Raw genomic sequence first — 27,009 nt, 5'->3', positions numbered from 1 at the left:
ATGGAGACAGTCCTCTATGTAGCTGGCTCTATGGAGACAGTCCTCTATGTATGTAGCTGGCTCTATGGAGACAGTCCTCTATGTATGTAGCTGGCTCTATGGAGACAGTCCTCTATGTATGTAGCTGGCTCTATGTAGACAGTCCTCTATGTATGTAGCTGGCTCTATGTAGACAGTCCTCTATGTATGTAGTTGGCTCTATGTAGACAGTCCTCTATGTATGTAGCTGGCTCTATGTAGACAGTCCTCTATGTATGTAGCTGGCTCTATGTAGACAGTCCTCTATGTATGTAGTTGGCTCTATGTAGACAGTCCTCTATGTATGTAGCTGGCTCTATGTAGACAGTCCTCTATGTATGTAGTTGGCTCTATGTAGACAGTCCTCTATGTATGCAGCTGGCTCTATGTAGACAGTCCTCTAAGTATCCGTGTTTGTTGTGTGTTGTCCTGATGGTGTACTCACGTTGCCGATCTCAAAGTTCTGCCTCATGAGCAGGTAGAGTGAAGCGGAGGCGTGGGCTCGGATGGTGCCGATACTGCTGCTACAGTTCCTCAGCAGACGCAGACACAGGTCAGCACACTGCTCTGTTTCCTCCTCAAACAGCAGTTCGGGGAACTACACATGCACGCACAGACATATGTACATAAGTATGACACAGGACAGACAAAGATAGACATTACAGTGTGCAGATATTTTACAAATTAATTTCACAAAATCCCAGGAAAGCGCAACACGTCTAAGGATAAGGTGATTGTACACAGCTACTTATCTGACCTTTGAGACGAGAGCCCTCTGTGTAGCAAAGCAGTGCTGCAGGTAGAGGGCACTCTGGTTACAGGCCATGCTGTGGAGGAGCACCTTCAACACTCCACCCAGGATACTCTCCTTAGACTCTGTCACAGACACCGTCTATACAGACACATACGCACATATATTAATAAACCAAATCAATCAATCGTTATTGTCTCCAGAATGGACATTTTGCCTAAATTGTCTCAAATGTTCAACCTGAATGTTGTGTGTCTAGGTCTTTCTACCTGAACGATGATCTCCAGAGTGTCCAGAATGATCAGGTTTGCCTCGGTTGCCAGGTTACCATCAATAAGTGCTTCGTGCTCCAGCTCCGCTCTGGTTCTGTCACAGGAAACAGAAAGTGATAGATGTTCAGACACTTTCCAAGATGGCCGCCAGCCAGCTCCGTATTCACAATGTCCCCTTGAATGACACAGCACTCATGCCAGTCAGTCACATTCAAGCCATTGCACATAGAAAGGAGCTCTTCCATGTGCAAAGTACTGTAGGGGGCTTGGGATGGATGGATGGAGGGGTTGAGGAGTCGAATGAGGGTGGTGGGGGGTTATGATTATGTTGATACAGTTGATAATGATGAGGAGTTACACACCTAACAACTAAAGGCTCCTGGGTTTGGGTTTTGGTTCGACTCCCTGGGTTGCGTAGTAGGACGCTGTCTCTAAACCTGCACAGTACTCACACGGTTCACTACAGAGTCCACAGTACTCACACGGTTCACCACAGAGTCCACAGTACACGGTACTCAAACGGTTCACCACAGAGTCCACAGTACACGGTTCACCAGTGTCCACAGTACACGGTACTCACACGGTTCACCACAGAGTCCACAGTACACGGTTCACCAGTGTCCACAGTACACGGTACTCACACGGTTCACCACAGAGTCCACAGAACACGGTAGCTACACACTGCATGAAATGGCATAGCTAGCACACAGAGAGGAGAGCAGGGGACCAGGGGCCCAAACGCACCTCCATCCCTTGCCCCACCAGGGTGGGAGAGAGATAGGCAGCAGAGGGGTAAGGCTGGAGGGGGGTTAGGGCCGGGGGGCACCGGGGGAGAGGGGTAAGGGTAGAGGGGCCACACCAATAGAAGTATACTTTGACCACTTCTCTGTAGTATCTGTATCTTAGTTGACTAATGACATCAGTAGTACAAACAGGTCTGTTTCAGAAGAGACTTCATTTTAAAAGGGGAAAGTACACATGGTGTACAATCTACCTTTTTCTACTGTGTGAATTGTCACAGATTCTAATCATCAGATCATTGAGAACAACTTCACTAACCCTACCAGCTGCGTCAGAATCACATTGATTTCACCCATCTAACCCCAGAATAGGGAAGACAGACACATCAGTCAGGATCCAAAGGAGAAGCACGGCACACTGGTTAAAAGCACAGCAGGCGCACAGCAGGCCCACTGCAGGCACCAGACAGACAAACACCTCAAGCACCTTTACAGGAGAGGTCAGGGTACGGAGGTAATGGGTCAGGGTTCAGGTCACTGAAGCAGCAGGAGGAACTCAAAGCACTGCAGCACACTGACTCCAGGTTGACACCATTCAATACAATACAATACCTGAGTGATCTGTGGCTCCTACAGAGACACAGCACAGAGAACATATGGAGGAATGAGTTAACAGCACAAATCAAATCACACAGAGACAGAAGAAAAGGCACAGGTGTCTGACAATAATCAACCAAATACAATAGGACCCATTAGCATGCATTCTGTTGTAGAATCAGGACTCCAAAAAAGATGCTCTCTCTCTGTGTGGGCTTGTTCATTTCAATCAGATTCTCGTTTCTTCTAAGAACCTCACTATAGGGCCTGAGTGGATTGTGAGATGGCGACGTACGCATTATCTTGGCCAGAAATGATCATCAGTGTATTGTGACGTCTTGACTTTGACTACATGATGCTGACCAATAGCAGCCTAAACAAGTAGACTTTTCTCAAACTCGCACACAGTAAAAAGGTAAGCATACTTGTCCATCCTCTCGCTGTTCTGGCGCCAGTGTGTCATGTCTTTCCTCCAGCGTAGGTTCTCCTGGCTGCCAAAGGCACTGCCTGATGGACTCCTCTCTGCAGGAGAGGGGAATAGGAGAAAGGAAGAGCAAGGTGGAGGGAGAGGAGAAAGAGAAAGTGGAAGGAGAGGGAGGGAAAGGGCAAGATAAGTTAAGGGGAGAGAGATGGAATGGTCATTTTAAGATCACTTTTCCCCACACGTGTGCGCGCTCCGTGTTACCTAGTGTACCCAGCTGTCCCCTGCTGCGACGGACCATCTCCTGCCGTGCCCCGATGCTCCCCAGTATGGCCTCCTCCAGCTTGACCTTCATGTCCTTGGACTTCTTGAAGGTTAGGCTGTTCATGCGCTCAAAGGCCTTCTTCCCCTGCATGGTGAACACAACATGGGCCTTTTTCCATGACGAGGATAGAGAAAAGTTACAGGGTTACTGCACCACACCACCAAAATAAGAGAGGTAAGATGGATCAGAAAAGACAAGAGTAGGTGGAACACTGATGTGGAGTAGTACAGAGGAAAGAAGACAAGAGTAGGTGGAACACTGATGTGGAGTAGTACAGAGGAAAGAAGACAAGAGTAGGTGGAACACTGATGTGGAGTAGTACAGAGGAAAAAGACAGCTCTCATATTTCAATTGAACCATTTGAAAGTAGTTTCTTTCCATCCAGTCTTATCCAGGGATGAAATAAAGGACTGTCGGTGAGGCACTACACTTGACGTGCTTCTACGGAACTGAGGCATTACACCAGTACTACAAATTACATGAACAAAGTACAACGTTACCTTGTACTCGAAGCAGGAGACACATAGGTAGAGCATGTCCAGCAGACGATTGAGCTGGGAGACAGACAGGTCAGAGAACCACTTCTGTAGGACACACTCATCAGCATTCTTCAGAACCCACAACAGACAGATCAACAGGCTGCGGCTGGACTCTGCTGAGAAGGTGCCATGCTGACGACTGGCCTGGGGGGGGTATTGAGAGAGAGAGAAAAAATAAAAAAGTGAAAAAAATTGAGAAAATAAAGAGGGAGAACGAGAGACTCAGGAAGAGGAAACAGGGAGAAAGTTGGAACAAGGAGGAAGGGATGAAAGAGAGTTACCTGTGGGTTGAGCAGGAAGCTGCTGGGACGAGATATCGGAGCGGAAGTCCCTGCTATTGCCATGGCAACGGTCTGACTGATCATGCTGTTGCCGTCCTCTCCAGACTCGTCCCCCCCGGCCCCACCCGCGGCCCCCTGAGCACCGCCGGGACGACCCCACTGGTTATGGGACTCTAGAGGAGAGAAACCAATCAGAATCAACCAGCACAAAACAAAATCCCTATTGGGACTAGCACTTTAGACTCGCAGACACTGTTTAATGTTTTTCAATGTGCTTTTCCTGAGAAGCACCTGAACCAGTATGATGTCCATAGATTTGTAAAACCATTTAATCTTCCTTTAAATATTAACCACACAGACCATTCAAGTCTGGACAAACTCCACATAACCATTGCCTAACCCTGGAGGGTTGGGACATGGAGGGCTTCATTTACTATGTAGACTTGCCTGTGAAGTCGTGAAGCTGGGGAAGTGTTTCCATGACGATGCCGATGAGCGGCAGGTAGAGCGTGGCGACGCGGGCCTTGACCTCGGGGTCAGCGTAGCGGGGGTCGGAGTCATGGCTGGACAGCAGGTTATGTACCACACTGACCACCTTCTTATGTAAGCCAAACATCCTACAGTACAGAGAGAGAGCGGGTGGGAGGGAGGGGGGTTTAAAAGAACCTGTCTCAATAATAGTCCCTTTCAAAACTATTTTTGTGAACTCAGTGAGGTTCGTAAAAATGTTGGTGCAGTGTGAACTAGGGCTGTGGCGGTCATGAAAATGTCAGCCGGTGATTGTCAAGCAAATATGGACCGTTTATTAACGTAAAGACATTAAGCATCTCCTGGCTTCCACACATAGCATACAAGCCACTGATGCAGACTTTGGAACATCTACATAAATACATATAAAAATATATCTATCTAATAAATCCATGTAATTTAGCCTACACCATCACAATAAATCCATTATTTATTTTAGACAGGTCTATAGAAACATGATATGAAGAGAATGTAGTCTATTTTAGAAGAACAGAACAGCATAATCTGCATTGTCCTGATGTGGCTATGCCAAATGGCTGTGGGCAACACTAGTTCATTTAGCAGACAAGATTTTCTTAGTATTCCATGGCATTATTTTATAGTAAGAACACAATTGAACATAGCTGAATAAAATAAAGGATATTTTCTCCAAACGATTTGAGGTGATGATCGGTGAACAAAGAAACAGGTACTCCAATATGCTTCACTTAGAATTATTTATGTAACTTTAGTTGTGACACAAATGTTGGGCTATATGGTTAGATAATATGACAAGAACTTGATAATACCTCGAATCTCCCAGCGGCATCCCCTTTGTGTGCCGGTAATGCACCCAAACATTCCCATCTCCCGGCTGCACGGTCCGAAGAACCTCTCACTCACATGGCTCTCAGTCACATGATCGGGTCTTTCTCACAGGCTACAAGCGAAGACCGACACATCGGGGACGCAACTGCGCATCCTTATCCAATTCCGAGGTGCATATTGAAGATATTGGAAGATCTGGCCACATTTACTTTTCGTCAGCCAACAAGATGAGTACCTCTAATGAACAGCAAAAGCACTAGCCTATGTCAATCTACTATACCCCATAGTACAAGAGTTGACCCATTCTAGTCGGTGAGAGAAATAAATATTCCAAACATAGTCTGGGACAGTTGTGGGATACGACAGATCCCAAATTAATACAGCCATTAGCTTAGACCCTTTAGTTTAAAATGCTAAACTATTAGGCTATTTCTATATATTATAAGAACAGCAATGTGCACACGGCAGTAGGCTGTAAGCGCAAATGGTCCATTAGCAGGAAAACACCATTCTCAAAAGTGACCACAAATGTGATTATGCATGTCATGCTTTTATTATAAAGGTGCCTTTTGATGGTGAAAATGACCTTCCCCAAACGTCAAACTCAGCTCTACGCATGTATGCCAGTTAAACTCTACACCAGTTGTAAAGTGAATTAATGCACTTAATTTCAATAAGTTATTTGGCCACTAGTTGTGATACAAACATTCTCAAAACATATAGGCCTATGGGCTAGGCTACATGAGGTGTGCGTCTATGATTTGAAAAAGTAGCAAACAAAAGCATGAACCATTTCTTGCCTTACTGCACACAAGCTGGGCATCAAGTGATATGCTAATATTGTCACCCACTAGACTATTCTTGATTTAATCTGGTCTTTACATATACTAAATAATATACAGTTGAAATCAGAAGTTTACATACACTTACAGTGAGGGAAAAACAGTATTTGATCCCCTGCTGATTTTGTATGTTTGCCCACTGACAAAGAAATGATCAGTCTAATTTTAATGGTAGGTTTATTTGAACAGTGAGAGACAGAATAACAACAAAATTCAGAAAAACGCATGTCAAAAATGTTAGAAATTGATTTGCATTTTAATGAGGGAAATAAGTATTTGACACCCTCTTAATCAGAAAGATTTCTGGCTCCAGGTGTCTTTTATACAGGTAACGAGCTGAGATTAGGAGCACACTCTTAAAGGGAGTGCTCCTAATCTCAGTTTGTTACCTGTATAAAAGACACCTGTCCACAGAAGCAATCAATCAATCAGATTCCAAACTCTCCACCATGGCCAAGACCAAAGAGCTCTCCAAGGATGTCAGGGACAAGATTGTAGACCTACACAGGGCTGGAACAGGCTACAAGACCATCGCCAAGCAGCTTGGTGAGAAGGTGACAACAGTTGGTGCGATTATTTGCAAATGGAAGAAACACAAAATAACTGTCAATCATCCTCAGCCTGGGGCTCCATGCAAGATCTCACCTCGTGGAGTTGCAATGATCATGAGAATGGTGAGGAATCAGCCCAGAACTACACGGGAGGATCTTGTCAATGATCTCAAGGCAGCTGGGACCATAGTCACCAAGAAAACAATTGGTAACACACTACGCCGTGAACGACTGAAATCCTGCAGCGCCCGCAAGGTCCCCCTGCCCAAGAAAGCACATATACAGTACATGCCCGTCTGAAGTTTGCCAATGAACATCTGAATGATACAGAGAACAACTGGGTGAAAGTGTTGTGGTCAGATGAGACCAAAATGGAGCTCTTTGGCATCAACTCAACGTGTTTGGAGGAGGAGCAATGCTGCCTATGACCTTTATTTAACCAGGCAAGTCAGTTAAGAACAAATTCTTATTTTCAATGACGGCCTGGGAACAGTGGGTTAACTGCCTGTTCAGGGGCAGAACGACAGATTTGTACCTTGTCAGCTTGGGGATTTGAACTTGCAACCTTTTGGTTACTATTCCAACGCTCTAACCACTAGGCTACCCTGCCACCCAAATATTGGGTGAGAACCTCCTTCCCTCAGCCAGGGCATTGAAAATGGGTCGTGGATGGGTATTTCAGCATGACAATGACACAAAACACACTTCCAACGCAACAAAGGAGTGGCTCAAGAAGAAGCACATTAAGGTCCTGGAGTGGCCTAGCCAGTCTCCAGACCTTATTAATCCCATAGAAAATCTGTGGAGGGAGCTGAAGGTTCGAGTTGCCAAACGTCAGCCTCGAAACCTTAATGACTTGGAGAAGACCTGCAAAGAGGAGTGGGACAAAATCCCTCCAGAGATGTGTGCAAACCTGGTGGCCAACTACAAGAACCATCTAACCTCTGATTGCCAACAAGGGTTTTGCCACCAAATCAATTTATAACATTTTTGACATGGTTTTTCTGGATTTTTTTGTTGTTGTTACTCTGTCTCTCACTGTTCAAATAAACCTACCATTAAAATTAGACTGATTATTTCTTTGTCAGTGGGCAAACGTACAAAATCATCAGGGGATCAAATACTGTTTTCCCTCACTGTTGGTTGGAGTCATTAAAACAATTTTTTCAACCACTCCACAAATGTCTTATTAACAAACTATAGTTTTGGAAAGTCGGTTAGGACATCTACTTTGTCCATGACACAAGTCATTTTTCCAACAATTGTTTACAGACAGATTATTTCACTTATAATTCCCTGTATCACAATTCCAGTGGGTCAGAAGTTTACACACACTAAGTTGACTGTGCCTTTAAACAGCTTGGAAAATCCCAGAAAATGAAGTCATGGCATTAGAAGCTTTTGATAGGCTAATTGACATCATTTGAGTCAATTGGAGGTGTACCTGCGTATTTCAAGGAGGTGTACCTGTGGATGCATTTCAGAACAACAGCAAAGAATCTTGTGAAGATGCTGGAGGAAACAGGTAGAAAAGTATCTACATCCACAACAAAACGAGTCCTATATTGACATAACCTGAAAGGCCGCTCGGCAAGGAAGAAGCCACTGCTTAAAAAACGCCGTAAAAAAGCCAGACTACAGTTTGCAACTGCACATGGGGGCAAAGACTGTAGTTTTTGGAGAAATGTCCTCTAGTCTGATGAAACAAAAATAGAACTGTTGTCCATAATGACCATCTTTATGTTTGGAGGAAAAAGGGGGAGGCTTGCAAGCCGAAGAACATCTTAACCGTGAAGCACAGGGGGTGGCAGCATCATGTTGTGGGGGTGCTTTGCTGCAGGAGCGACTGGTGCACTTCACAAAATAGATGGCATCATGAAGATGGAAAATTATGTGGATATATTGAAGCAACATCTCAAGACATCAGTCAGAAAGCTCGGTCGCAAATGGGTCTTCCAAATGGACAATGACACCAAGCATACTTCCAAAGGACAACAAAGTCAATATATCGGAGTGGCCATCACAAAGCTCTGACCTCAATCCTATAGAAGATTTGTGGGCAGAACTGAAAAAGTGTGTGTAAGCTAGGAGGCCTACACACCTGACTCAGTTACATCAGCTCTGTCATGTGGAATGGGTCAAAATTCACCCAACTTATTGTGGGATGCTTGTGGAAGGCTACCCGAAACGTTTGACCGAAATTAAACAATTTAAAGGCAATGCTACCAAATACTAATTGAGTGTATGCAAACTTCTGACCCACTGGGAATGTGATGGAAGGAATAAAAGCTGAAATAAATCACTCTACTATTATTCCGACATTACACATTCTTAAAATAAAGTGGTGATCCTAACCTAATTTTTACGAGGATTAAATGTCAGGAATTGTGAAAAAAGAATCGAAGACGCTTTTTCCGTGGTTCATTTTCATGCCAGCCATGTAGGCTAAACTCCTGTTTTAAAGAGAAGCAATGTGCTTAATATTAGGAAAGTTGAGAAATAAATATAGTAGGCCTATAGAAAGCTGATGGGCTCCTCCTCTTCTTAGTAGAGGCCATCACTTGGTTTTCTCAAGCAATTCCATAGCCGATAGAAATGTTGCGCAACATGAGCTCATGGGCTCTCATGAAGTCTTTGATTCGATTTTCAATTACACTTGCATTGATGTCAGAGTGACAATATAGTGCTGAGTACCAGGCAATTAGCACATTTGGTAGGCTTGGAGAAGCCTAATTAAAGTGACTAAATGATCACATGGAATTTGACTGCCTCCATGACTCATGACTGCCGGTGTGGCGGTAATACAGTTACTGTAACAGCCCTAGTGTGAACACTCCAAAGGAACTCCGGCCCCTCAAAAGAGCCCCTGAAGCGAAACGAACTGAGACCATCTCGAGAGGGGGTCTGAGTTCGGTACGCTTGAATTCTGTGGCCCGGTAACCTTTTGTAGGGCAATGTGAACACAAAGCTCCCTAGGTTCGCTTGTCAATATTCCCGCTCTACACACTAGACTACTGCAACACTGTTTCCCCTGTCATAACCTCTCACATTGGTGCAACAAAAGATAAAATTAGGATGCGCAGGTTCACTTATAAAACATGCTGGATATTGATTAGCGATTGTCAAGGATGCACAGAAAATCCTAAATGTGTGGAGTTTTTAGTTTAGATTATTTGTTTGCATTATGTGATCTATAGGGGTTTGAATAGTAGCGTGAGACGTTAACAGGTTTGGTGAGAATCAAACATACGGTAGAACCTCCATTCTAGCTCTTAAAGGGGCAGCAGCTTACATTGGGTGTTCAATTTTCAATTACAGCATTATTTAATCTGCAGTCATTCTTCTGCTATTTATTCTGTTTCCAATAATATTTACATGTTAATAGTATCTTCTGATTGCATTTAGTTAAAAGATGACACAATCATTGTAATCTTTTAGCTTCCAAAATGTTAGGTAGGCATACAGTATATCTAGCTGTCCAATAACATATTCTGATGAAATGGCTTGTCCTGCACTTTATAAAAACCCACAGTGCATTTTTATTTTATTTTACCTTTATTTAACTAGGCAAGTCAGTTAAGAACAAATTCTTATTTTCAATGACGGCCTAGGAACAGTGGGTTAACTGCCTGTTCAGGGGCAGAACGACAGATTTGTACCTTGTCAGCTCGGGGATTTGAACTTGCAAAAGAGTTGAGTCCTTATTCCAAGGCAAGAGCAGTGTGAAGACAACGACAACGGAGCTCTTTTGCTTCTTTTTTTTGTTAACCCAATTCACTTTAGAGGACTGACATTGGTTATTTTAAAGAGGACTACATGTAAAAACACCCTTAAAATGTACTGACCATAAGCCTTGAGAGGGTTGAACAAGAAAGAGGGGTCAAATGACCTAAGCCGTCTCACACAAACACAGTAACACATTGAGAGGGTAGAGAGACAGAAACAGACATGCGGGGCAAATGACAATCTCTCTCTGTCACAAACACATTAACTCAGTGTACTGACCCTTCGGCCTCTGGGTCCAGGATGACAGCCAGCTCAGACAGCACCAGTCCAGCCAGGTAGTGCTGCTCTCTGAAGGGAACAGACAGCTCGAACATGTTGGCTATCTTCTGGTCCTGCGCATGGGTGGAGAAGCCTGAGCTCTGTAGAGATGTAAAGAGGTAGGGAGAGATGGAGAGAGGTAGGGAGAGATGGAAAGAGGTAGGGAGTGATGGAAAGAGGTAGGGAGAGATGGAAAGAGGGAGAGAAAGACGAGCAGGGGATGATTCAGGGACATTTTCCACACACCTCGTACTCATCCAGATAGGATGTGGATGTGTGTGTATCCGGTGAGTCTGTGTGTGTCTAGCGTGCATGTACTGTGCATATCTGACCTGCGAGGTTGCGGAGGACACACTGGGAGATGGCGAGGCGGGAGGAGTGAGCAGGCTGCAGGGCAGGTTAAGGGTGACATAGTGCTCGTGGCTGCAGACGATCCTCAGTAAGTCCAGCCTCAGAGACTCCAGAGTGGGGTTCTGCAGCATGTACAGCTTAGTGGAGACCTGGGGACACATGGAATGGTCTCTAGAAAACTGCCCAAAACAGGGTTCGATGGAAAGTCCCTGTTGAGGCCGTTTACTCCCAAGTGATACCCAATAATAATGAGCAGGACAGAGTACTGTTGTGGTTAAAGTCATGTACACAAAGTCCGAAATCTATCATAGTGGTTTCAACACAAGCCTTTCAAATGAAAGTCAATTCTGCAGGGAGGTGGTCAATGAGGTGCTGTTATGTTGGGGTGCTAAAGCAGTTTGTTCCCTCTCCCAGTACCTGTTTCCAGTAGGTCTTTATGAGGGAGAAGACAAAGCCTCGGTCCATGACAGACAGCAGGTCATTCAGGAAGAAGGCCAGGCTAGTGTTAAGACGCTCCACCAGCTCCAGGTCCTGATTGAACAGAAACACAGGGTCAGAGGTCAGGTTTGAGTCTAGCGAGCGCTACCCACTCTGGTATACATAGAACCCGATAAGGTTCATTCAGACCATTCACTGTATTGGAAGTATCTGTGTGGTTAATGGAATTAAAACATGCTGTGTTGATGTAGGCCACATCTTTATTGTCCCTGTGTGTCCCCGTGACAACATACCTTCTGAAAGCGTGAGACAATGTCCCCAGCAATGGTGCTGACCAGGGCTGTGATGTCATCCATGAAGCGCTCGGGGAAACGGTTCTTCCTGGGCGACTCCAGCCGGTCGGTGAAGTACAGGTGATGGATGATGCTCTTCACCTGGGGGTGTGAGGTCATCAAGGTGAGACAGGGCCCAACACGTAGTGGTAGTCATGGGTCCTCACTATCTGCCCAAGTTGAAAAGTCGGAAGCCCTGCCCAGTCCTACAATCTCTTCTTAAAATCTGATTTTAAACCGAACTCCAATCACACTGCTAACCTTATGCCTTACCCTAAATTTAAATGAAAACCTATCATGTTTTGTTTTCATAAATGTTTCTGATAAAGCCAAATGTTTTACTTTGCAGCTTGGCCATGTAGTGGGAATCGTAGTTATGGTGCCAGGATGAAAAGCACGACAGTGAACCCTTGTCACACTATCCTGCCAACCTGAATCATACGGTCTTTACCTGGATATTTACTTATCACATTGTCCTTTCCAACACGGCTCCAGCAACTATGGTGGACATGTAACCAGGCCACAGCGATACGGCTCGGCAGTGTGAAACTGTGTGCAGTGTTTTGTCTTACCATGAGCTCGAAGAAGAACCAGGCCTGTTGGAGAGCTCCCTCTCTGACGCTGCCACTGCTTACCACCCACTGTAGGGCCAGTTCCTCATGGAACAACTGAGACACAGAGACACACGGACCAGACAGTCAGACAGGCGTAGTACAGCACATCAGACCTGGTTCAACCTGGCCCGGATTTAGTTGGTCACTGCAATGGAACCAAAAACACCTTGACCCAGGCAGGTGGTCCTTCTTACAACTGAGCACCGAGAGACATTCTACTGCATCACAATCTAGCATTATATAAACACTGTACTATGTGCCGAAATACACAATCATTCTCAATACAGGGGTTCCCTAAACGTTCTCCTTTATTTATTTAACCTTTAATTAACTATGATGATATCTATAATATTAGTACTATAGAATGACTACAATTATAGAGTCAATAGAGTGTTTAAATTAAATCTTGCAGGCAGCTTTTGAGCGTAAGATGGTTAGGGAACCCCTGATCTTATTGTACATATGCCATATTTACTCAACAATCCACTTGGTGTGTCTGTGGCTGGTGGTAACACTGAAAATGGAGGCTTCATTCAAATAGAAACATCAAGTGAGTGCCATTTACCTGAACAGGGATAACAGTGCTACAGTTAGTGCCTGGTACGCCACACACACCTGCTGTGCAATACTGTCAACATCACACTTCAAATCACAGCCAAGAGGCGGGACATCTACACTACATCCAACAACCACCAAATAGACAATCCAATCAAGAGGCACACATCCACAGACATACACATAAACAGGCGAATAAGGTGAGGGGGCTCCGTATGGCTCTTCCCCCGTGTAGACAGTGGCTGGTACCTTTTTGGTGGGTAACCGTCCTGTTAAAGTTTGCAAGAAACTGGTGCTCTCAGTGTGCGAAGACATGCGGTTGCCACAGCGCTCCATGGCCTATGGGTGGGATGGATGGGATGTGACAACAACAACAGGTTATTGAGGGGCTACGGTTATAGCTGTAGCACCTAGCAGAATTACACACACAGTTAACAAACATCAACACAAACAACAATCACACAAATACACAAAACAGCCCTCATCATATAACCTTAACTACAGTTCCAGTTAAAGAATGCCTGAGTTCCCTCATATTTATCCTTCTTCTTACACACATAATCTGATATATATTTTACACAGAAACGGCCCTTATGCCTCTAGATATGCAGTTTGTAGACAGTATCAACCTGTGGAAAAAATACCTCTGCGAACAACTTACCTCAGTTAAATAAATGAATTTGACTGAATCTTTGGCCATAACTAGAGCCACAAAATAGCCTTTATGACAACCAATGAGGACAGCCATCGTCACAACACCAAGACAGGAAAAGAAGATGACAAAGTTCTCAAGCAGGCAAACACATTAAACCAACACATAATACACCCACATACCCCCAAGCAGACCCCCCACATACACACTTAGGGCTGGGCGATATGGCCTAAAAAGCATCTAGATTTGTTCTAATTTATGGCCAATTCACAATAGCTAGATTTTGTCATTGTTTTCTCTAAATGAGCTTTGATGCACAATTAAAAAAGGTCAAATACACTGCATTTGACAGTCAGCATTAATCTAATGAATTCAGGGCTTCTGAAATTATACATAGGCTAAATATACACCTTCCACAACCTTAAGACCCACTAATCATTTAATCTAAATAGTTTAACCTGCTTTGTTGCAATACTCACTGATCTGGGTTTCAAGTCAAGTGTAGTCTTTTGTTACAAATGTAACCAGAAACATGCACATTCACTAATAATTTATAGCAGGCATTATAGAAAATGAACACAGGTCTCATAAACACATCTCTCAAGCACAAGCCCACGTGTAAGTGACTAGCCAGCTAATTGTTATATTTCAGGTTCAGCCAACATGGATCTCTTTACTAACAAGGTAAAAAAGTTTAATTGTTATGAACAAACCTTTGTCTGTCTCCAAGTGTTTGAAAAGCACGCTAGCTAAACACTTTGTTCAGATGTTGAAATCAAGTGGCCTACGTTATTTCTCAGAATGAGAACGAGTTGCCAATTCCTTATGTAATTATGTTTTATGCTTATTGCACATTTATAAAACACAGACTAGACAGCTATTATAACAGTCTTTGGCTAAAATGCTGCTAGCGGTACAACAAACTGAGCATACATTTTCCAGAATCTATTTTTATTAATACTTCCATTTCAGTAGTGTCTGCTCTGCGCACAATTTGAGTCGTTGAGACATAAAAAGGGTTAACTTCTCTATTACAGTAAATTAATGTCTCAATGTTCATATGACCGATTCGGTTGGACCAAACATCAAATCCGAATAGCGAGTTGAAACCACTTGACAGAGAGGAAGTGATCTCTCATCTTTGTTGTTGTAAGTGGCAGGGTATACATTGAAAGGTGCACACACCCTACAGTCATTGCACACAGCACAGAAGGAGCGAAGGAGACAAGACCAAAAAGACAACATGAGACAGACAACCACACACACACACTCCCAAACCCACCCAACACACCACCACATGCAGCAGTATCCCACATCATGGTGAACCCACGTGGTGAATGAGATTAATAGCAGCAGGAGGTCATGCATGGGTTCAAATGATCATGGTTAGGAAGAGGAAACAGGACAGGGAATGAGAGGGTGAAGTCAGCAAATGAAAACTTGGAAATTAAGTTAGTGGTGCTAGCCTCTGAACCGCCAATTAAATAAAAAATACAAAAAAGGCAAGTATGAGAAAAGAAAAATAGTTTTAAATTGAGACATGTAGAGGTGAGTTTTGGCTAGAGGTTCACTGCAACACCTCTCCTGTACTGGGGGTGTTACAGGGTGAAGAGAAATGAGGGGCAGCCCTGTGCACTTGTTTGACATGACTTCAAACGGTTACTGACAACTCTACAACTTCAGAGTGGGCATAGATTGTTCTTCTCCAACCAACTGGACAGAGGTAAAAACTAGAAAGGTGACAAGTGAGAGAACTAAAGATGGCGGTTAAGGGTTCATGGAGGCAGCTGTGACTTCCTAAGTCTGGTGGTGCATGTAGGTGAGTGGTGGTTAAGAAAGGTAGGGAGCGAGGGGTGGTTTATGTAGGTGAGTGGTGGTTAAGAAAGGTAGGGAGCGAGGGGTGGTTTATGTTGGGGGTTAAGAAGGGTAGGTGGAGGTTGGGGTTAAAGAGGGTAGGGAGTGAGGGGGGTTTATGTTGGGGGTTAAGAAGGGTAGGTGGAGGTTGGGGTTAACGAGGGTAGGGGGTGAGGGGTGGTGGATGTTGGGGGTTAAGAAGGGTAGATGATGACGGGTGGTGGATGTTGGGGTTAAGAAGGGCAGGGTGCGAGGGGTGGTGGAGGTTTAGAAGGGTAGGGTGTGAGGGGTGGTGGAGGTTTAGAAGGGTAGGATGTGAGGGGTGGTGGAGGTTGGCGTTAAGAAGGGTAGGGGGTGAGGGGTGGTGGAGGTTGGGGTTAAACAGGGTTGGGTGAGAGGTGGTGGAGGTTGGCGTTAAGAAGGGCAGGGTGCGAGGGGTGGTGGAGGTTTAGAAGGGTAGGGTGTGAGGGGTGGTGGAGGTTTAGAAGGGTAGGGTGTCAGGGGTGGTGGAGGTTTAGAAGGGTAGGGTGTCAGGGGTGGTGGAGGTTTAGAAGGGTTAGGGTGTCAGGGGGTGGTAGAGGTTGGGGTTAAGAAGGGCAGGGGGTGGTGGTGGTGGAGGTTTAGAAGGGTAGGGTGTGTATGGGGTGGTGGAGGTTTAGAAGGGTAGGGTGTGAGGGGTGGTGGAGGTTTAGAAGGGTAGGGTGTGAGGGGTGGTGGAGGTTTAGAAGGGTAGGGTGTGAGGGGTGGTGGAGGTTTAGAAGGGTAGGGTGTGAGTGGTGGTGGAGGTTTAGAAGGGTAGGGTGTGAGGGGTGGTGGAGGTTGGGGTTAAAGAGGGTAGGTTCTGTTGTTGTTGAAGCACCTGCATGGTGTCAGTATCAGAGACAGGGCTGGATCCCCAGGGGGTGCTCTTACACCCCATGGTGTGCACCCAGGAGTTGGAGCGGTCTAGACCCTGAGAGGTCAGAGGGTCGCAGGTCAAAGGGCACAGGGCAGGCAGGAGCAAGGGAACAACGAGCGAGAGGACGGAGCAGCACAGGGGAGGAGAGAACAGCATAGAGGTTTAAAGGTTAAGAGGGTTGAACCGTAAGCAGCAATGAGGAATAATATAGTTAGCTTGTTAAAGATCCCTAATCATTGCATTTACAACTCCCTGATTCACAAAAACAGCAATGCATGAACAGATTAGATAGCATATCCCATCATGACAATCTGCACCCCTCCCTCGGTTCAAAGAAAAGAGAGGGCTGGTTTAGTATCATCATTCATCAGACAGGGGAAACCATAGAAATATAATTAAAGTAATGACTAGAGCATGTATCCCCATTCAAGTCTATGTGCCACGATGGGTGGTAATTTTATTTCTATGGGCCAGCATCCATCCCAAGCATCACATTAGACCAGACCATTCAGAAAGACAGGAGTGTCCATCACTCACTCATCTGTCAAGTACTTTTGGGGTACCGAATCAACAAGTCATTTGATCGGGGTACCGAATCAACAAGTCATTTGATCGGGGTACCGAATCAACAAGTCATTTGATCGGGGTACCGAATCAACAAGTCATTTGATCGGGGTACCGAATCAACAAGTCATTTGATCGGGGTACCGAATCAACAAGTCATTTGATCGGGGTACCGAATCAACAGGTCATTTGATCGGGGTACCGAATCAACAGGTCATTTGATCGGGTACCGAATCAACAGGTCATTTGATCGGGGTACCGAATCAACAAGTCATTTGATCGGGGTACCGAATCAACAAGTCATTTGATCAGGGTACCGAATCAACAAGTGAAAGAAGTCCATGTTTGTAACTCATTTACAAAGTTAATCTGCAATACACTTGGCTACATGGGGCTCCAGACTAACGTTTTCCCCTGGTGTTACTGCTGCCATTAACTTTTTCAGTTGTTGACACGAGCCCATGATTTGGTCGCACCCAAAAATATTTTTCAGCAGCATCACGCAATGGGAAAAAAAAGGAGTAGTCATCAAAGAATGTCTTTCACAGTGTTTTATGTAGTCAGACTACTGAGATGATATTCAATATATACATTTTCATCGAACATGAATCATGTATTCCTGCTTGGACAAGATTCTTTGATATGCAGCCTAATCCAGTGATTGTCATGATTTTTGGGTTGAGAATAACCCCTTTTATGTTATATTTTACTGTCAAAATAGGGCTCCATGAATTTACCTTCATCTTTATGTGCACTAATATTACATACAGGTTTACTTCAATTTGTGCTATTTCACCATCTGAGAAAGTGGAAACTCAAAAAACATTATCTAAATCGCTAACTCTAAATATACCGCTAGTAGCCATTAATTAATCGAACATTAAATTTAAAATCCTAAATTCTTTTACAAAGGTTGCATCGGTAGTGACCCTTGGTATAATAGCGCACTATTTCAAAGCCATATCAGATACCTCGATTGCAAAGCATTGTGCTTTGAGCTCAATATTGAGAGCTGAGAAAACAAAATTATACCTACAGAAAGCTGAGACCCTCCTCTCTTGAACAGCAGTTGCTTCTAAAGTTGTGTTTTTTTATACAATTGCATTTGGAAATGTTACCCAATCAGAACGCATTTTTCGGGGTGAGTGTGAGGGACTCGCTCATTTGGTCTATAGCAACCGGCCCAAGCAAAACAGGCTCGGCGGTTTCATTACAGGAATCATGAGGATAACGCACTTTCCTGTTTGATCAAATCATGGTTTTATCAGCACAAAAATGGTGAATTGAGGTGACCAGGTAGAATTGTGCAGATTGCACCAGTGCAATCAATTAAACATTTTACTCCACAGCCAAGACAAAGGGTTGCAAAATGCGACTAAATGGTCTGGAACCCTACTACCCCTAAATATTGCTCTCCATACAGTATCATTCAGAATAGATTATTCTCTCATTGAAAGTAGAGGTCTAAACCACAGATGCGGAGGACTAACTGTGCCCCAAAAGTACTGACAAACAGAACATAATGTATGCCAGAGGTCTGGTCTGTGGGGTGTCTCTTACCTTACTACCGATGATGGAGCGGACCTCGTCGTCAGGGGACGTGGGTGTTCCGGAGATGTCCGGGTTACTGTTGCTAAGGCTACGGGAGCGGTTGAGGTTTAGGCTAGCAGGTCGCTGGGCTGACCTGGCCATGGTGGCATAGTGGACTGAACCACCCAGCCCTCCAGGACCTGAGACAAAAACACACATGGAACAAAACAATGGAAGTCAGGAACTGAGGGTGAGGACACTTGCTGCTCCTGATAAACGCTATTTTCCTAAAGTCGCCTGACGTAGCCAATGGTCTTTATGACCTGGATGTAATGAATTTAACAGAAGTAAAAAAGATCGAACGTAAACAAGACCAGACAGTGTACCTGGTGAGGGGAAGTTGGGGTCCATGTTGGGCAGTCTGAAGACGTAGTATATATAAGAGGAGAGCAGACTGTTTCTGCCGTGCATGTCCTGACTGGTGTCTAGGTACTTGTGGAGCCGATTCACTATGGATGCCATCACCTCAAACGAGGCCTGGCCCAGATTCACTATAGACACACAAAGACAGACAGGAACACACATACTTAGGACTAGACGGTACAGTACATCGTAGTAAGAGACAGTTCAGTCAGTGGCAGCAATCCCTTGCTGTTTAGTAGTTTAGAATACGTAGTGGTAGGGTTACAAACACAGTTGAGGGGGTTACATTTCTTTCCTTTTAATGTTATTTTTTGGAATTAAATGGAGGGTTATATTATAGTTCACACAAGGCCTAAGTTGTACAGCTAGGCTTAGGTTACACTAGGCTTAGGTTAAAGGGGATAGTAAACCTATCTGTCCTGCGATGACGGGCGGCCGCACCACCAGCACCACCAGCTTGTCCAATAGGAGGTGGAGGAATCGGACAATGGGCTCCAGCTGGGAGGAGTTTAGTGCTGCGATGCTGGACTTTAGCTCCGCCTCCAGGTTATTCTCCATGATGCGCACGTCTCCAATCCGCACAGGGAACATGTGCTCGTCCAGGGCATGCACCAACGCAAAGAACTTATCCAGGTACTGGTCCTGGTGGAAGGAGGTAGGAGAGCGAGAGGGAGGGAGGGAGGGAGGGAGGGAGGGAGGGAGGGAGGGAGGGAGGGAGGGAGGGAGGGAGGGGAGGAGGGAGGGAGGGAGGGAGGGAGGGAGGGAGGGAGGGAGGGAGGAAAAGGAAGAGAGGAATGAAAGGACACAAAGAAAGCCAAGCTTCAATAGAAGGGAAATAAATGTGAGCTCCCACTACACAATGAAAGTGCTATAACTGTGTGCTCTGTGGTTCCAGCCCACGTATAGAGACTACAGTAGTTGAGCCCAGCTCAGTCTCATCCACATAGACCAAGTGATTTATGACCACATTAGCACCAGGCTAAGCTGCTGGGAAAACACTCACCCTCTTCAACCCAGTCCCCCTTCCCCACTACTACCCCCCTACATCAAGCTTGTGACTCTACACATTTGTTGGATACATTTGCTGCTACTTTGTGCCCAGTAGAAATTAAATGGTAAATAATGCATGTAATTTTAGAGTCTGAATTACTGTAATTAAGAATAGAGTGTGTTTCTAAACACTTACATTGTGGATGTTACCAGGATTACAAATAATCATGAATGAATCGTGAACAAAATGATGAGTGAGAAAAAAAAATACTAACCTCCCCTGTTATTGTAATGGTGAGAGGTTAGCATTAGATTTAGAATGGCCCACTATCAAATGGGCAAGAACAGGGGCAAGACAAAAAACACATCATCCATATGCACCGGAATAGCGAATGCAACCCACTTTCCCCCCCCGGTACATTTTTCACTCATGTTGGTAGGCTGCTCTGGTAATTTCACTGCAGTGACAGGGGATATTCTGCCATAGGCTCTCCAACCTTGTTCCTGCAGCTACCCAGTGCTTCATTTGGGAAACCAAATGAAACGTCAACAGTAACATGTCTTCACAACAAAGCATACGTCATGAATCTGTTGACAGCCCCTCTGCACGCTGGAGAATGGAATGAAGGAGAAAGAAATTCACGGCGGTGAGATCTTCTGTAGCTTAAAAAGGTCATGTGTCTTCACATTAATTATGATTTGAAATTGTATATAACTCATTTTACTAGGCTATTCAAAACCAAATACAAATTCACTATAATTGTACGCTAAATCTGAATTGTTCAAATTAGTGGATTCGGCTTTTTCAGCCACACCCGTTGCGGACAGCTGTATACATTTGCGCATACAGCGAATCAATCTCCATAGAAAAACACTGGCAGTAGAATTGTCCGTACTGAAGAGCTCAGTGACTTTTAGCGTAGCACCATCACAGGATGTCACCTTTCCAACAAGTTAGTTCAAATTTCTGCCCTGCTAGAGCTGCCCGGTCAACTGTAAGTGCTGTTATTGTGATGTGGAAACGTCTAGGAGCAACAACGGCTCAGTCGCGAAGTGGTAGGTCACACATGAGCACAGAACAGGACCACCAAGTACTGAAACACGTAGCGCGTAAAAATCTGTCCTCAGTTGCAACACTCACTAGCGAGTTCCAAACTGCCTCTGGAAGCAACGTCAGCACAAGAACTGTTCGTCAGGAGCTTCATGAAATGGGTTCCCATGGCCGAGCAGCCGCACACAATCCTAAGATCACCATGCTCAACGCCAAGCGTTGGCTGGAGTGGTGTAAAGCTCTCCGCCATTGGACTCTGGAGCAGTGGAAACGCATTCTCTGGAGTGACGAATCACACTTCACCATCTGGCAGCCCGATGGACAAATCTGGGTTTGGCAGATGCCAGGAGGACGATACCTGCCCGAATGCATAGTGCCAACTGTAAAGTTTGGTGGAGGAGGAATAATGGTGTGGGGTTGTTTTTCATGGTTCAGGCCCCTTAGTTCCAGTGAAGGGAAATCTTAACACTACAGTATACAATGACATTCTAGACAATTCTGTGCTTCCAACTTTGTAACAAGTTACTTTCCTGTTTCAGCATGACAATGCCCCATGCACAAAGAGAGGTCCATACAGATATGGTTTGTCGAGATCGGTGTGGAAGAACTTGACTGATCTGCACAAAGCCCTGACCTCAACCTCATCTAACACATTTGGGATTAATTGGAATGCCGACTGCCAGCCAGACCTAATCGGCCTACATCAGTACCCGACCTGACTAAGCTCGTGACTGAACTGAAGCAAATTTCTGCAGCAATGTTCCAACATCTAGTGGAAAGCCTTCCTAGAAGAGTGGAGACTTATAGCAGCAAAGGGGGGACCCATGATGCCCATGATTTTGGAATGAGATGTTCGATGAGCAGCTGTCCATATACTTTTGGCCATGTAGTGTATATAGGCCTATGCATAAACTCTAATATGCATATGGGTGATTTCAATTCATCCTCAGCTTAGAAAGAGCTTGGCTTTGAAACAACATCCACAATGACCATGTTTTCCACTCAGTTTCAACCTTTTCTTCAAATTGATCAGGAGGAAGGGAGTAAATGGTATTAAAACCAGGACACTGTTTCAACGATAAGTCTGATGTGATTAGAGTGTTGAGGGACAATATAGCCCCGAGTACCAGGCCATTAGCAAACTGATGATCGTTAGCGAGTTGGGTACTACTAACATTGCCTGAGTGCATAAGACGACATTACCGTCTCATAGAATTTTACTGCAGTCATGACTGCAGGTGTGGTGTTGATACAGTCACCATAGCAGCCCTCTATACGTGTACACTGATAACAGGTTTAGTACCACCATACTCGATGCCATCACCATACATCACCATATTAATAGAATGGTAAATCTATAGATAAACTGGGTAAATCAAGATGTAGTCTAGGTCTATTCACAATATTTTGTTGCTCCCTGCCTACAGACAGAAACTATAACAAGAAGCTCCCGCGCTCAGGTCTGTTCAACGCTGGTCCGACCAATCTGATTCCACGCTTCAAGACTGCTTCGATCACGCGGACTGGGATATGTTCCGCATTGCGTCCAACAACAACAACATTGACGAATACGCTGATTCGGTGAGCGAGTTAATGAGAAAGTGCATTGATGTCGTTCCCATAGCAATGATTAAAACATTCCCAAACCAGAAACCGTGGATTGATGGCAGCATTCGCGTGAAACTGAAAGCGCAAACCACTGCTTTTAACCAGGGCAAGGTGACCGGAAACATGACCGCATACAAACAGTGTAGTTATTCCCTCCGAAAGGCAATCAAACAAGCTAAGCGTCAGTATAGACAAAGTAGAGTCACAATTCAACGGCTCATACACAAGAGGTATGTGGCTGGGTCTACAGTCAATCACGGATTACAAAAAGAAAACCAGCCCCGTCACGGACCAGGATGTCTTGCTCCCAGGCAGACTAAATAACTTTTTTCCCCGCTTTGAGGACAATACAGTGCCACTGACACGGCCCACAACCAAAACCTGCGGACTCTCCTTCACTGCAGCCTACGTGAGGAAAACATTTAAGAATAGAATGCTGTTCATCGACTACTTCTCAGCATTTAACACCATAGTACCCTCCAAACTCGTTATCAAGCTCGAGACCCTGGGTCTCGACCCCGCCCTGTGCAACTGGGTACTGGACTTCCTGACGGGCCGCCCCCAGGTGGTGAGGGTAGGTAAACAACATCTCCACCCCACTGATCCTCAACACTGGTGCCCCACAAGGGTGCGTTCTGAGCCCTCTCCTGTACTCCCTGTTCACCCATGACTGCGTGGCCATGCACGCCTCCAACTCAATCATCAAGTTTGCGGACAACACTACAGTGGTAGGCTTGATTACCAACAACGACGAGACGGCCTACAGGGAGGAGGTGAGGGCCCTCGGAGTGTGGTGTCAGGAAAACCTCTTACTCAATGTCAACAAAGGAGATGATTGTGGACTTCAGAAAACAGCAGAAGGAGCACCCCCCTATCCACATCGATGGGACAGTAGTGGAGAGGGTAATAAGTTAAGTTCCTCGGCGTACACATCACGGACAAACTGAATTGGCCCACACACACAGACAGCGTTGTGAAGAAAGCGCAGCAGCGCCTCTTCAACCTCAGGAGGCTGAAGAAATTTGGCTTGTCACCAAAAGCACTCACAAACTTCTACAGATGCACAATCGAGAGCATCCTGTCGGGCTGTATCACCGCCTGGTACGGCAACTGCTCCGCCCACAACCGTAAGGCTCTCCAGAGGGTAGTGAGGTCTGCACAACGCATCACCTGGGGCAAACTACCTGCCCTCCAGGACACCTAGACCACCCGATGTCACAGGAAAGCCATAAAGATCATCAAGGACAACAACCACCCGAGCCACTGCCTGTTCACCCCGCTATCATCCAGAAGGCGAGGTCAGTACAGGTGCATCAAAGCAGGGACCGAGAGACTGAAAAACAGCGTCTATCTCCATTTGGGACTCATTTTATTGCACTGGTCAATAAAATTTGAATAGAAGAACAATCTCTTTTATAAAAGTGTGCACCGTCTCTTTAAGCCCCATGACATCATTGTCACACACAGTCAGCTCCAGGCTTGAGCAAATAAGGTCTTGACTGGGAGAGACGTGAGGTGGGGGAAGATAAAGTGAATGTAATGTATTTGATGACAATTAACTTTGAAATCAGTCATATTTTTGCATTATGGTTCGTATATCATCACAAACAAGGTACTAGGGAAGGAAACTAATGTTTCAGCTGTATAGTTTGTTTTGCTTACAGTAATGAACGGTTTCAACATTTCCACATGACGTGTTGCATTATTCAAGTGTGTTAACTAACATGATACAGTCCAGACTCCCAGTGGTTCCTCAGGACATACTAGAAGTCAGTATGAGAGAGGAGCTAACATGATACAGTCCAGACTCCCAGTGGTTCCTCAGGACATACTAGAAGTCAGTATGAGAGAGGAGCTAACATGATACAGTCCAGACTCCCAGTGGTTCCTCAGGACATACTAGAAGTCAGTATGAGAGAGGAGCTAACATGATACAGTCCAGACTCCCAGTGGTTCCTCAGGACATACTAGAAGTCAGTATGAGAGAGGAGCTAACATGATACAGTCCAGACTCCCAGTGGTTCCTCAGGACAGACTAGAGTCAGTATGAGAGAGGAGCTAACATGATACAGTCCAGACTCCCAGTGGTTCCTCAGGACATACTAGAAGTCAGTATGAGAGAGGAGCTAACATGATACAGTCCAGACTCCCAGTGGTTCCTCAGGACAGACTAGAAGTCAGTATGAGAGAGGAGCTAACATGATACAGTCCAGACTCCCAGTGGTTCCTCAGGACAGACTAGAAGTCAGTATGAGAGAGGAGCTAACATGATACAGTCCAGACTCCCAGTGGTTCCTCAGGACAGACTAGAAGTCAGTATGAGAGAGGAGCTAACATGATACAGTCCAGACTCCCAGTGGTTCCTCAGGACAGACTAGAAGTCAGTATGAGAGATGAGCTAACATGATACAGTCCAGACTCCCAGTGAGTTCAGTGGTTCCCCAGGACAGACTAGAAGTCAGTATGAGAGAGGAGCTAACATGATACAGTCCAGACTCCCAGTGGTTCCTCAGGACAGACTAGAAGTCAGTATGAGAGAGGAGCTAACATGATACAGTCCAGACTCCCAGTGGTTCCTCAGGACCAGTGGTTCCTCAGGACAGACTAGAAGTCAGTATGAGAGAGGAGCTAACATGATACAGTCCAGACTCCCAGTGGTTCCTCAGGACAGACTAGAAGTCAGTATGAGAGAGGAGCTAACATGATACAGTCCAGACTCCCAGTGGTTCCTCAGGACAGACTAGAGTCAGTATGAGAGAGGAGCTAACATGATACAGTCCAGACTCCCAGTGGTTCCTCAGGACAGACTAGAGTCAGTATGAGAGAGGAGCTAACATGATACAGTCCAGACTCCCAGTGGTTCCTCAGGACAGACTAGAAGTCAGTATGAGAGAGGAGCTAACATGATACAGTCCAGACTCCCAGTGGTTCCTCAGGACAGACTAGAGTCAGTATGAGAGAGGAGCTAACATGATACAGTCCAGACTCCCAGTGGTTCCTCAGGACAGACTAGAGTCAGTATGAGAGAGGAGCTAACATGATACAGTCCAGACTCCCAGTGGTTCCTCAGGACAGACTAGAGTCAGTATGAGAGAGGAGCTAACATGATACAGTCCAGACTCCCAGTGGTTCCTCAGGCCAGACTAGAGTCAATATGAGAGAGATTTGAACATGATACAGTCCAGACTCCCAGTGAGTTCAGTGGTTCCCCAGGACAGACTAGAGCTAGGGACATCAGCTGTGCTGATAGACTTGATCCTCTCTCAAATCAATAAAGGACTTGAGACATTTGACAGAAGTCCCGAAAGTACCAACAATTCTAGGACCACACCGGGTTTTCATATTCTAGTATCGAACAAATACAAATGTTTCGCTATGCCGTGAAAAGTACAGTTGTGATGGGCTATACCTGTGTGTGGACGGTGGAAACGGATGTCACTTCAACGTTGAACACCCCTCTGTGGTTATCCACCCATTTCATCCCTGGTAGAGGAACGTCAGGGGAGAGAACAGAGTAGGACTGGGGAGGTTTCTCTAGAGACACCGGCAGACAGAAGCTTCCTGTACGCAGGCGTCCATTCTGAAGCATGGGGATCCACTGAGGAAGGCGAGAAAAACATGATTAGGGCCTGAAAAACAATAAAGGCATGTTAACGTTTATACACGTGTGTGTGTGTGTGTGTGTGTGTGTGTGTGTGTCATGCACGTGCACATGCAGATATCATTGTGCATAGTGTGCGCACATGTGTGTGTACATGCATGTGCATTTCCACGCGTGTCCACAGTGGTTACCGTGTATCCCACAGGGGTTTCCAGGGGGGTGTTCTGTTTCTGCTGGCAGCTGACATGGTAGAAGGTGAACAGGACATGGTGGTGGTCAGTCAGAGAGGCCGGCAGCTTGATCTTCACCTCATCATGGAAGTCCGGGGACCTGCATAGGAAACACAACAGGCATAACAGAGCCAGAGTTGAATGGTTGGTTTTAGGAATCAACAGCTGTTAAAGGGTCAGGGCTGCACAGTAATAAACATCTACAGAGGTATTGAGAACAGGCTCTAAATGACACGGTCGGCTAGGGCCGTACAGGAATGAGAACAGGCTCTAAATGACACGGTTGGCTAGGGCCGTACAGGAATGAGAACAGGCTCTAAATGACACGGTTGGCTAGGGCCGTACAGGAATGAGAACAGGCTCTAAATGATACGGTCGGCTAGGGCCGTACAGGAATGAGAACAGGCTCTAAATGGCATAGTTAGTTAGGGCCATACAGGAATGAGAACAGGCTCTAAATGACACGGTCGGCTAGGGCCGTACAGGAATGAGAACAGGCTCTAAATGATATAGTTAGTTAGGGCAGTACAGGAATGAGAACAGGCTCTAAATGGCATAGTTAGTTAGGGCCGTACAGGAATGAGAACAGGCTCTAAATGACA

General features: G+C 45.4%; 1 protein-coding gene across 18 annotated transcripts in view; it reads right to left on the bottom strand.

The window, feature by feature from the left end:
- dock7 (dedicator of cytokinesis 7) overlaps window positions 1-27,009 on the bottom strand; it is a 64,774-nt gene that overhangs the window by 8,105 nt on the left and 29,660 nt on the right. For 4 of the 18 annotated variants that reach the window (XM_042322379.1, XM_024422316.2, XM_042322376.1 and 1 more), the window contains exons 17-38: window positions 26,369-26,507; window positions 25,986-26,174; window positions 19,338-19,569; window positions 18,891-19,055; window positions 18,535-18,704; window positions 16,372-16,464; window positions 13,256-13,345; window positions 12,410-12,505; window positions 11,799-11,939; window positions 11,485-11,598; window positions 11,049-11,216; window positions 10,678-10,817; window positions 4,392-4,561; window positions 3,945-4,117; window positions 3,625-3,807; window positions 3,064-3,232; window positions 2,804-2,900; window positions 2,394-2,411; window positions 1,404-1,478; window positions 1,039-1,135; window positions 776-910; window positions 464-616 (exon numbers count right to left, since the gene is read on the bottom strand). In XM_042322379.1, the coding sequence (XP_042178313.1) occupies window positions 464-616; window positions 776-910; window positions 1,039-1,135; window positions 1,404-1,478; window positions 2,394-2,411; window positions 2,804-2,900; window positions 3,064-3,232; window positions 3,625-3,807; window positions 3,945-4,117; window positions 4,392-4,561; window positions 10,678-10,817; window positions 11,049-11,216; window positions 11,485-11,598; window positions 11,799-11,939; window positions 12,410-12,505; window positions 13,256-13,345; window positions 16,372-16,464; window positions 18,535-18,704; window positions 18,891-19,055; window positions 19,338-19,569; window positions 25,986-26,174; window positions 26,369-26,507 (3,007 nt within the window). The remainder of the gene's footprint in view (window positions 1-463; window positions 617-775; window positions 911-1,038; window positions 1,136-1,403; window positions 1,479-2,393; window positions 2,412-2,803; window positions 2,901-3,063; window positions 3,233-3,624; window positions 3,808-3,944; window positions 4,118-4,391; window positions 4,562-10,677; window positions 10,818-11,048; window positions 11,217-11,484; window positions 11,599-11,798; window positions 11,940-12,409; window positions 12,506-13,255; window positions 13,346-16,371; window positions 16,465-18,534; window positions 18,705-18,890; window positions 19,056-19,337; window positions 19,570-25,985; window positions 26,175-26,368; window positions 26,508-27,009) is intronic. The other 14 variants (XM_042322381.1, XM_042322383.1, XM_042322384.1 and 11 more) reach the window with 9 other exon arrangements.

This window comes from Oncorhynchus tshawytscha, linkage group LG05 (assembly GCF_018296145.1).
Source record: "Oncorhynchus tshawytscha isolate Ot180627B linkage group LG05, Otsh_v2.0, whole genome shotgun sequence".
In the NCBI taxonomy this organism is placed as follows: Eukaryota; Metazoa; Chordata; class Actinopteri; order Salmoniformes; family Salmonidae; genus Oncorhynchus; species Oncorhynchus tshawytscha.
This window is presented reverse-complemented; position numbering and strand designations above follow the sequence as displayed.